The 12287-nt window shown below is 30.4% G+C and overlaps 1 protein-coding gene across 10 annotated transcripts in view; it reads right to left on the bottom strand.

Moving 5' to 3' along the window:
* Positions 1-12287, bottom strand: part of Nbea (neurobeachin) — a 673150-nt gene that overhangs the window by 443701 nt on the left and 217162 nt on the right. For all 10 annotated transcript variants that reach the window (XM_063232848.1, XM_063232849.1, XM_063232852.1 and 7 more), the window contains 3 exons: positions 8507-8687; positions 5795-5925; positions 3013-3120 (listed from right to left, as the gene is read on the bottom strand). In XM_063232848.1, coding sequence (XP_063088918.1) covers positions 3013-3120; positions 5795-5925; positions 8507-8687 — 420 coding nt within the window. The remainder of the gene's footprint in view (positions 1-3012; positions 3121-5794; positions 5926-8506; positions 8688-12287) is intronic.

Below are 12287 nucleotides of genomic sequence, written 5' to 3'. Positions count from 1 at the left end.
GTGTCCCACCGACACTGGAAAATACATTAGGTAATGTGCATTGATTCCCAACCAAAAGGAATGGAGCCTCAGCAACAAGACTCCACACCTTCTCTGGTCTGCTTCCCCAGTTTGAACAGCTACCACATACTGAACTACAGAGAGAGGTCTCCTTGAACAGGGTAGCCTTTATACAAACTCAAAGACTATAAAACGGGGCAATGTGACTTGTAAGAACAAAGTCTAGAGACCTGGGAGGGAAACGCTACTCTGAAAATATTAAGGAACTTTTCCTTCTTTTTCCTTTTCTTCTCCATTATTAGTACATTTCTATTTTTTTCACTAGTTTTTGGTGGAGTCTGGAGTATTACCACCCATTTTCTTGTCCCTCTTTTAATATTACTTTATTTGTTTGAATAGGCTCTCTTTTTATTCTCTCTCCCTTTTTTTCTCACCTTCTCTCTTTCTACTTGTTCCCATAGTTTTTTCTTATTTTCTTTCCCCCTAGTTTAATCTCCTCTCCCTATTTTTTACACTTCTCCTAAGTGGTTACCTCTGTTTCTGTTATCTTTAACCACTAATTTCCCTTTACTCTTTAACTAATACTCCTACACCAATCTTACCATATTCTTTACCATATTCTTCACATGAACTACAGCTTTAATTTTCATAATCTAGGTTTCTTTTGTTCTTTTTTCTTCACACTACTGTACCAGTACCACCTACAATTATGAATCTGTAAGTAGTTAACTATATCTAACTATAGCTCAAAACTGCTTTATGGTGAAGGGGTAAATCACTCTATCAAAGTAATATTTACTGTATTTAATTTTATAATTTGTCTTAGACTCAGTTTATAATTATAAATTATGTACCTAGGATAAAATGTGACAAAATGTTAGTTATTATAGTTTGTTATTTTCCAGGTAGTGCTTGATACTATAGTTATTACTGATTGCACTAGAAGAGCCAAGATGATATTGCTGGTATAATCAATTGATCCTCCTTGTATGTCAATGACTAGATTGTTTGGGGGTCTTAACTTCCTCTTCACCCTTAACTGGAAGTTTAAGATAATATAGGTTCAGTGTTTGATACATATTATAAACTCAAGGAATACAAAACATGTAGCATTTATAATGTATGGAAAGCAATGTAATTCCTTTCTTTCAGGAAAGAAGCTAGACAATATCGTTGGTGCCTAGCTATGTATAAAACATCCATGAATCTAAGAGAAATGATCATTTGAACAATATGGTTCAAATTTTCTAAAAAGTTAAACAGAAAATCATCCTTAACATAAGAACTTTCTAGAATTTAGATGTTCTGAATGTGCCTTTTAAAGAAGATGTGCAATGTTATAATAATTCATTTGCTTAAAAATATTTTTTTCAAAATAGTACATAGTTCTAAACAGTTAAACTGTTAGCAAAAATCTCTTTTTCAGGACACAGAATCAGATATTAAATAACATTTTTAATCATGATTTTAATACTACCTTGTTACTTAGGAATTATAGAAGTAATATTGGCATATTATAGAAAATTTGAAAATACAAATAACTGTAGAAAAATAAAAGACAAAATAGAATCTACTTATCTAGAAATAATTATCGTTGTAATTTTGGTATTTTTTTTTTCTTTTTAAGAGTAAAAGTATACACATACGTAATATTTGTATTAATACTAATGTGTTTGTGCATATTGTCTCTTTTCCTTAAACTATATCCTGAATCATTTGTTTCAAATGAATTTCCCACAAAAATATTTTAGGGACTGTATAGTTTTTTGATAAGTGAATATGCAAAGATCTACTTAGCTAAAACATATCACTGGAGTATTTATAATGTTGTCACTTTCCTGTAATCATGCCTGATGAAAACATTAAGTTAAATGATTTCCCAGTTGAATGACTGAGTCAAAAGACATCAACATTTGCAAGAGTTTTAACACAAGTTGATAGGGGTAAATAAATGTTTATCTAATCTATATTTACATACAACTGATTATATAGCAGCATCTTTCATTGTACCTTTATAATGCTAGGTATTAATATTTTAAATTTTTATTAATAGTGAAAAGTATCTTGCATTTTTGATTTGTATTCTGTTGTCTATTTGTAATAATGACCTTTTATCATGTTTGTTATCTTGTATTTCACATTTTATATCCATTGCCTATTTTTATGTCCTTATGTTTTCATTAATTTTTCCAGGGATTTGTAAGAATATACACATGAATGACAAGTAATCTTGTACATTCCTATCATGTCGTATCATGCTATTCCATATTACTTAAATATATCTTAACCATTGTTTGAAGTGGAAAACGTTTCACTAAGTTTATTATTAAATAAAACATTGGGGCATAAATCTCCTCATACATTTCTTGAATCATTAAAAAAATACAAAATGGCTGATTCATGATAATTATATTAAAAATGCTATCAATATTGAATCTGCTATACAACACTGCATTTTTTATAAGTTCATAGAAAAGCCACTACTTTACTTACGTAGAGTAAGTGATCATGTGATGAGTGGGTTCTACAAAATCTTCCCCTAAACTTTTTTTCTCTGAATCTTTATTAAGCTACATGTCTAATTCAAATTTCTGTAGATGTCTATATTTTTAAAATACAGCTGCTTTTAAAAGAATAACTTCCATACAAATTAATCACCTTCAATACCTAATGACCTAATCCTTTCATCCATAATATAGTAACACTGATTAATAATAAAACTTTCAGTACCTGGAGATGGAGCAAGAAATAATGTGAGAAAGGAGTAGATGATGCAGGATAAAGTAAATTATAGTTTTTCAGGGCCACCCCTCCTCCATCAGACATTTCATTTTTTAAAAAATGACATCGATAAACTTTCAGAGAATGCTAAGGCTTAATTATTTTTACAATCAGAAACATCCAACAAATTAAGGATATTTATTTTCAACAAAAAGATTCATTGTAAAATTTAAATTACACAAATGACTGTGGAGGTTCCCTTTTTAGAGAATCTAAACAGACCTAACTTACCACATCCCGAAAGACAACAGCACGCAAGCGATTGATATCAACATCCTGAAGAAGTCTATCGGGATCTTTAATAGGAGAAAGATTACTGGGAACATTTTCCAAGGGAGCCTTAAAAACAAAAGAAAATTATGAGTAAAACAAAAGGGAATGATAAAAGTAACAACTACCAGAAAGTTACATAGAAATATCATTTCTAATACGTTTAACTTATTCTGAAGTGGCCACATCCTTTACTTGCTCTTCTTTCAGTTAAAATTTATTGGCAACACTCTACAGATTTTAGGTAATATAATCACATATTAAATTAATAAGCCTTATTTCCTGAAGCTCAACCTTGTATTTTTTCACCTATAGAATGCATTAAAAATTATGTTAAATAAAATTGATAATATATTTAAAGTGCCAAATATAATTCCTGTACATAAACAATATGTGCTTTTTGTTGCTATGACAGAAAACAGACCAATTTCTACATCTCTATGGTGTCACGCATGACATTTCACTATTAAATCAAAATATTTGATTCTTTTGTAGCACAAAACAGTAAAAAGAGCATGGCATTTGAAGGCTAGTAGTTATTTGATTTCCATTGCAATTCAAAATGTACCAGCTTTGGGATCCTACAGGAGATCTTGGCTTTTGTAAAACTAAGCTAGATTATCTAAACAACAGACTAATAATATTTCTCATATGAAGATTTAATGAACATAATATTTACAATACAGATGGAGAAAACTAGAATTATTTAAACACACGATTTTACGTTTTACGACTATCTTAATTTGACCATTACAAAGACTACATGATAGGAAAAGCTTGGTCTACGGTTCCTTCCCCCCCCCCCCCACAGGATAAAAATGAGGCTTCATAGATATTTGTGACTCACACAATTCCATACAGATTAGTGGCAGGGAACTGGTGCTTTTTTTTGTTTGTTTGTTTTGTTTTGTATACAGAAAGATTAACTAGGTTTTGTTTCTTTCTAAAATGCCATGTGGGAAACATAACAGGAAGAGGAAAAAAAAAAAAAAAGAAACAGAAAAATAAAAACTTGTTTACTCCAGTCCATTTCTTCTGTCCTGAAAGTGTTTTGTTACCAACTCCAATCTAGTATTTCTATATACAGGATTTACCCATTTTTCCATGACAAATATCTTGCCAAAGAGACACGAGACAATATTAGGTTAACTAATTTACTACCAATTTACATTCATGGGCTTTTCAGCCCATATTTGACCCACAGAACACTGTCTGGCTTGAAAATCTCAGAAAGCTCCCTATTATCAACTAAATGAAATATGTACAACTTTTAAGATCTAAACTTTCCAAAATATTAATTTGTTTATTTATTTCCTAATACTGTGTGGTTTGATTTAGGACAATACTGAGTGTTTAAAATAGAGAATGAAAAAAAGTCATTATCAGTTGAATGTTCACCATATGCCAGGAATTGCTAAGTACTTTTGTGCATCATTTTTTGTTTAATAATATAACCAAGAATAAATTAAGATTTGCAATGAGCAAAATGGCAAAATTGAGAGTCAAGAGACTAAGAAATTTGTCTCAGGTCATGAAACTAGCAATGGCTAAACAGAATACCAACTCAGAACTGTCTTCTTTTTACAAAGTATTCCAGTGCTCTAAAGAGTTACAAAGATGTACAACAAATGGACACTGCCTGTAGTAACAGTCTACTAATAACATGAGGTAGACTGCTGACACATTAATATTTAATTTGCCAAGCAATAGAGGGCCCTGTGGAGTCATCTGAGTAGTAAACTGATATACAGTGAAATTATCTGTGATTGTTTACTTGACTACAGTGAGAAAGAAAAGAGGCTGTAATACTGTAAATAACCAATGCATATAATAAATATGTGGTTGGTCTGTTCAAAAATTGGAGAAGTTTAAAGGCACAGAACTTATAAAATCAATTAAATTTCTATTTCACTTATTTAGCAAAAAATTAAATTACTACATTATTATTAAACAACTAAGTACAAGTACAGTGAGTGATAAGAGACAACACTGGAACTTAACAGAAACATCAGAGCAACCTGTTTAGAATGCAGTGGCGATGAGGATATCAACAAACTTTAAGCTAAAATCAAGAGTTGAACAGATCAGGATAAAAGATAACAGGGTAAAAGATCAGGATAAAGGCATAGGAAAACATATAAAAGTCTAAAAGTTGTTCTTTTTATGAACTAAACAAAGTCAGTAGTATGATTAAAGCAGTACAGTCAAAGTGGAGGGTACAAATATACACACTACAGCTGGGGAGGAAATGATCAGCCATACAAGACTTTGAAGCAGTGTTAATAAAAAAGATGAAGAGAGTTAATTTAATATAAGAATTACTAGTATATTTTAAATATTCTATACTATTATTCATTTGGTGGTCAATTTATTTTTATTGATAATTACTATAGTCTATCACCAAATACACATCCATTTAAAAACTGAATTACTCATTTTTGAACTCTGAAAAATTTTTAACTATTAAAAATAGAAATGAAGACTTTCTATTGCTATGTGCTGATATAATTCTGTTACAAACCCTATGAATGGGAAATTATTACATCAGTATCTTCATTCAATAACCCCAGAATGCAAATCTCAGAAAGGTTAAATAATCTTGGTAAGATAATCATGAAGTAGAGAAACCAACACCAAGGCTTAGATTTTTCTGATTACCCATGTCATGTTGCTTTGTTCTCATAAACCAAGATAATTTTTTCCCATTAGATAAGATTTATTAGCACAGAATATGGCTAATTACCTTTGATGCAGTTGAGGCAGTCACACTTTGGGGAGCTTCCTGAGGTTTACTGCTTCCATGGGAAGATTTGTTTCCCCTGTCTCTCTGTCTTTGTCGACATTCTAAACAATTTCTCACAGCTACACAACAAACTATTCAAACAATCAGAAGCATATATTAAACATAAGCTGTTGTTTTTGATGTACTGAAAAACAAGTCAGCGTATTTATTCTTCTATTATCTTCCTTTCCTTCACTCGTTACTATTTTGCAAAATCAACAATCAATAAATCTTTTTAAATTATGGACAATAATAAAAGTATATAAAATATATACTATGTACCTAAAAATAAAAACAATAGCCTGCTGAAGAGAAAGAATATTAACAGGATCTCTGAAGTTCCCAATATATCCTTCCTTACTCTACTTCCCTCTATCTCTCCCAATTGTGAGTCCTATAGCTCAATTGAAAATTATAATAACTTAAAATTTGTATGTAATTAAAAAATTTAATAATAAGGCATCCACCCTTAATTTCAATATCTTGAAGAATATCAGTTCATAACTTCCCACTTCAGGTACACTAAAAGTGCGACAAACCCCAATATCTACTCTCCTCATAGCAGGTGAATCTACAGCCACTGTTGATAAGCATTTAACATGTTAACTTATTTTAGCAAATAGTCAAGTATTAAAACCAGTTACACAAATTTTCTAATCACAACACCTGAGTTTAAATCCTGATTCTACAAACATGAGTTGTTTGGTTTTAGGTTTGCCTCAGTTTTCTCATAAGTAAACTGAAGATAAAGATCACTTTTCCTTTAGAGAGCTATTTTGATGATTAAATTAATTTATGCAAAGACTTAGAATAGCAAATAACAAAACAAGTGATAAATGTTTGCTTTATTATTCACTTAAATCTATTAGGTACTATTAAGATAAAAATAAAATCAATTTATAAATAACTCAGAATAACTAAATTAATCTTGAAGAGAAGACACTCAGATATTTAAAAATATTTAAATCAGTTTTACAAGTTCAATCTATTAATTACCAATGTAAATGTTTGTAATGGCCACAGGAAATTAACCTATAGCTCTTGGTTTCAGAGATAGCCCAAAGTGGTCAATATCTATGTTATAATGAATACAAAATAATTCCTCTCAATTTGATTGTCTTTTAAAAATACAAAACAAGCAGGTTTAAATCTACCATTTGTTCCTTATTCTTTCCTTGCATTAAAACTTCTCCCCAACAACTACCAATGTGGAGTTTTTTTATTGTGTCTTTTCAAAATTATGAGTAAAAGGTATACATATCAGGAACTTCCTATCTCCTGGTTTGCTTTCTTCTGACCCGCTAATGTTCTAAGGCAGGTATAAAAATATAGCCATTCTGCTTGTCTAAAGATGTAAACAGATTAAATACTCTTACAAAGGTGCTCGGATTGATTCGATACACTGCTAGATCTTACTAATATCTCACCCTCCAATAACCCTATTTCAATTCAACCCATAAGAGAGCCCTCCTGGAACATAAGCACATGATCTAGAAAAATGAGCCAAGCCGTTTTTAATACACAGTTGGGACCACATATAGTACTTTACACCACTTCTCACTACATCTCAAGACTTGCCTTTCCCAATCAGGAGTCTTTTTGCTTTGTAGCTGTCTGTGCCTGCCCACTAAGCAGACAGAGAAAGACATATACCTTAGCTACTCATCCCCTAATATCAATGTGGACCCCAACACCAACTCCTACCTATCCCCATCACTGATGATATTTGCCAAAAGTGTAAATTACTGCAATTCCTCTAACAACATACCCATAGAAATAGCCACTAGGCTGTGAAAACTAACCAGATCTCTCACCTTCTACTAACGCTTATCACAGGACCTAGCACAAAACCTAAGCAAGATCCAGGACCAGTGGGACCATACCTATTGCGCACCATGAAGAATTTCATCCAAACAATGAAAGGTAGACAACAAACCAAACAAGCCAGCAAACAAACGTCATATAACCCTACAACACAGCAGAACACAGTAGAAACTAGTCAAAGAACATCAAGTCCTAGCCATTTTCAATCTTCCTTTCCATATCCTCAACAATGCCCAAGTTTTTTTTTTTTTTTTTTTTTTTTTTGTCTTTTCCCTTTTTATTGGTACCAGGGATCGAACTCACGACTGCCTGCTTGCAAGGCAGGCGCTTAGCCGCTGAGCTAAATCCTCAGCCCAACAATGCCCAATTTTTATGTTTTTTATTTTTTCTTATATCTCTAAAGCAAAACGATGAAATGTCAGCTTTAAAGCCCTCCATCCCCATCTCCAGTAGCCTAACCTTAACTCTAGATTCAGAGTCAGCTAATTTCCTTATTTCACTCCACAGTTTTTTGTGTGACCTAAGCTCTGCACCCCACCCCAGGCTTAAGAGCTGCTAAGTTGTCTATTTCAGAACCTGGACCTGCTACTGCACACTGCGCTAAGTCTTTCTGCCTCGTTAGGTTGACTCTAGATTGGAAATCTAACCTAATATTTGTGATGGTATTTCAAGTAATAATTAAGGTTTTCAATTCCATTAAATATCTAATGTGAATTTAATTCTGAAAAAATAAAGGACTACTAAATTGGATAACCATCTACTTACACCAATATGTTTTATACCATAGAACTGTATGAAAGTAAGCTTGAATAATTACGTAAAATGTACTGTTACTCTTAACAGACTTACCTAGTCTTAGGCACTGTCGCATTAAACCTCCAGAAGACATGTTTTTTTCAGCTTCAATCTCACTAAAATTTAGAGAACTGGCAAATACAAGTACATCAACCATGGCCATCAGTCGGCTGAGAAAAGTAACTGCTGTCTCTGCTGACATGCCTTGTGTCACTTCTATATTCTCCAATTCCGTCTTTAAAAAAGTAGAAGAGTGAAGTTTTGTTTAAAAGTGGGAACTATAAGCTATATAACAGATACTACAAGTAAACAGAAGTTTAACACATGAAATAAAATAAATGATAAACTAATTCTATACATATATCATCATTATCAAAAAATGTAGTTTACTTATAATTTACCTCAATAAAGGAAAAAATATAAAATATATGCTGTTTAAATGTTATTAGTTGTAAAAAAATAAATAACTGCATATGTTAATGTATACTATTTTCTTACTTTACAAAGTTACAAAATTGACATTTGTTTCCTAATATCCTCATTCTCATTTCTAAAAGGCTATGGATGTTCTGATTTCATTTGGCATCAAGATGAGATGGCTGTCAAATTAGAATGTATAATTTCTTACCCATTTTTGAATGAACTGAAACCACTAGGTATTTCATGTGCACAATAAAACTCAAGTAAAAATAATCAAGAGGATCATTAATTCCTTTTAGATATTTAATTTTTGACATACAAAATACTGGTAATAAGAATCAGCAGCATTCTAGATTTAAAGCTATACTTGCACTAAAATATTATCTGTGATAAAATCTAATTTCATGCTTTCAGAGGAAATATTACAAAGTATCCTGCTTCTTAAATGCGTAACTTTGTAGTTTTATAAGCAATGGCAACATTTCTAATTTTATTTTCCATTGTGTACTGTAAAATATTTTAATGGTTTGAGTTCCTTACGATTAGGTTTCATTTCCTTATTTTCTCAGTGCTTAAATGAGCAAAGTACAAAATGCCTTAAAAATAAAAATATTTCTATAAATTGTATAAACACTACTGCTTAAAATGGCCACACTAATTATACTGATTAATCTTACCTCTTAACCAAAATGATAAATTCAACTAGAATAGCATATGTAGATTTCTGTTCATATACAATGTTCATTTTGATATTATTTATATACATCATTCTACCTACACTTCTTCCTGTTTGAAAGGAGCAGGGACATTAATATTGAAATATCAGAGGAAAACAGTGATTGGGAATGTCCTTAGAAAACACTTCCATATGAGATGGGTCATTGCTTCTAATCTAATAGATAGCTACTGCATGCACTATATAACTAAATCTAAGTTTAAATCTGAGTATGAAATATAACAGCCTTTCTTCCTTCCATTTACCAACAAAACAAGATTAGCACTTTTCTTTCCAAATTTGAATTTGGAAATAGAAAAAAAAGTTTGCTTTCAATTACTTAGTATATATTATTTATATTATGTCAACGCAGTATTCACAACCTATAAAATTAATTTATTTCTTATACTTTCAATCACAAATTTCTTACACAGTGACACTTCATAGAAGTACAACGTTTCAAGCACAGCTTGGACACAGAGCATAGCCTACATAGGATGAATACATTGCACCATGAATAAGAACTTGTGACCATGATGAAACAGTTTTTCTTTTTTAAAGCAAAACATTCATTGTAAATCCGTTTCAATTTAAATTTTCTATAACTGAATGGAAGATGTGGCCACTGCTTAGCAGTATCAACACTGTGAAATGCCTTTAAAGTATTAGAACTTGGCATGTATAAAGATGTGTTCTCAAAGAAATGTGTATTCATTTTGAAATACTGAAATTGTATCTACCTCTCTTTATTTGCTAGCAATATTACTTATAAGTTATTTTGAAAGCTATAGCAGTAGCTATAGTTCACTTATTTTATAATTATAAATAGAATTTCTAAATTGAACATGTTACTGAAAACTTATTTCTTACTAAATAATTACACCTTAAAGTAAAAGTCAGTCTTAACATGAAAATAACCTAAAAGAGATCTCTTGTTTTGTTCTGTGTAAGATCTATTTTGTTCTGTGTAATTTATAAATACGATGAAAAGCTAATCATTTTATAAAATTTTAAAATAGGCTTTTAAAGTAAATCAATCGCACTTATTAATTTTTACAGTATCAGATATCTCATGCTATTTCCTTTCATTGTAATCAGTTAAATTTGATTGTATATATGGCTGTAAAATATTGTTTTCGTTATATTACAATAGTGTATTCATTATTGAGAATAATTAATAAAACAGTAAATCATCAATGTATTGGGAAAATAATTCTTTTAATGATTGTTTAAAATATACAAAGGATATCACTTAATATTAATGATAAGAAACTCAAAATATAACCAAGTCAAAATTTCATAAATAAGTAAAAATAAAATTTAAAACTAAAAAGCTAAAAATTACTGCAGAAGTAATACTAACCTTAGAACCCTGGACATGCATTAGACAAAACAGACAACAGACCAAAAAAATACAAGAAAAAAAACTTATTAAAATTAAATGAAAATACAATGTAAAATTGAAACACAAAATAACATTTAAAATCATATCTGATTATATTACTAAAAGCCAAACTTTCAGAAAGAGATATTCATTTTATAAATTACATGTGCTCAAATTATGTATGAAATATTTAGACTGAAATTTAGTTCTTTTTTAGTAACTGCCAAAACAATATATATAGTTCATATAATAGAAAGTAAGCACACTCTCTTTTACAAAACAAGTATCTTTTCCCATTACATGATTAATGAAACATTTTAATAAATGAACTAATATAATGCATCTGCAAAAACTCTAACTTGGTACTGATTTAAGCAGGGATAATTCAGGGAGGTTAACTATTTTTACCAACCTTCTAGAACTCTCTATAAGGAAGTCATTAGAATTTGTTTCTCATTCAGAACCCTTGCTATATATCAAAATGGAAATATTTAAGTGATTCTCACTTAAAAACCATTTTCGTGTGTCAGAAAAGAACTTAAAAAATAAAGCCTATGTATGAACTAAGAAATTTCAGTGTCTTATGCATTTAAAGATAACTTTAAAAAATTATGGAGGATTTTCACAATTATTAGTCAGCAACTATTTATACTGTCTATTTTTTTGACAACAAACATATGTAATCACAAATCTGAAAATAAGTTATCTCTAGGTACATTCACTAGAAAATATAGAAAAGTACCCTATGAGTACTGTAGCATTATTAGTTCCATGAGGTAAGCAAAAGCAAAACCAGAAGTATACTTAGTAATTTTTTCAAATATATTAACTGCATCTTGATAATTTAAAATAATAAACTAAAATTAAAACTTTCTCATTAGTTTTGAGTTCCTTCTAAGGATTACGAAATTTTTGGGAAAACTAAAAATATTGGTTTCTGTTTTTTGTTTTTTTTTTTCTGGGACAGACAAAATTAAACCACATATGACAGTGAAATAAATTGTAAACATTCAGTGCTCTACAGGCTTCAAATAAAATGGTGAACTTAAAATCACAATGATTATGTAATTTGTGGTTAACCCATATTCTTTGCTTCATTCTTTTTTTCTTTCTCTTTCATTCATGAGCAACTTGTACAACATGGTAGAAAATAAATGAGAGGATTCCACTGACTAGTCCTATACACATTAACTCAAAAACAAAACAAAGCAAAACACAATCCAAAAGTCATGCTCCTTCCTCAAACTACAGATAAGTCTAACATGTTCTGTTTTTCCAATGTTTTGAAGTTAGAACTATTGGTTTAATTTAGAAAT

This window comes from Cavia porcellus, unplaced genomic scaffold, assembly GCF_034190915.1.
Source record: "Cavia porcellus strain 051 isolate PalLab524CR breed Dunkin Hartley unplaced genomic scaffold, mCavPor4.1 scaffold_21, whole genome shotgun sequence".
Taxonomy (NCBI): domain Eukaryota; kingdom Metazoa; phylum Chordata; class Mammalia; order Rodentia; family Caviidae; genus Cavia; species Cavia porcellus.
Note: the sequence above shows the minus strand (reverse complement) of the source record. Positions and strands in the feature narration are given on the sequence as shown.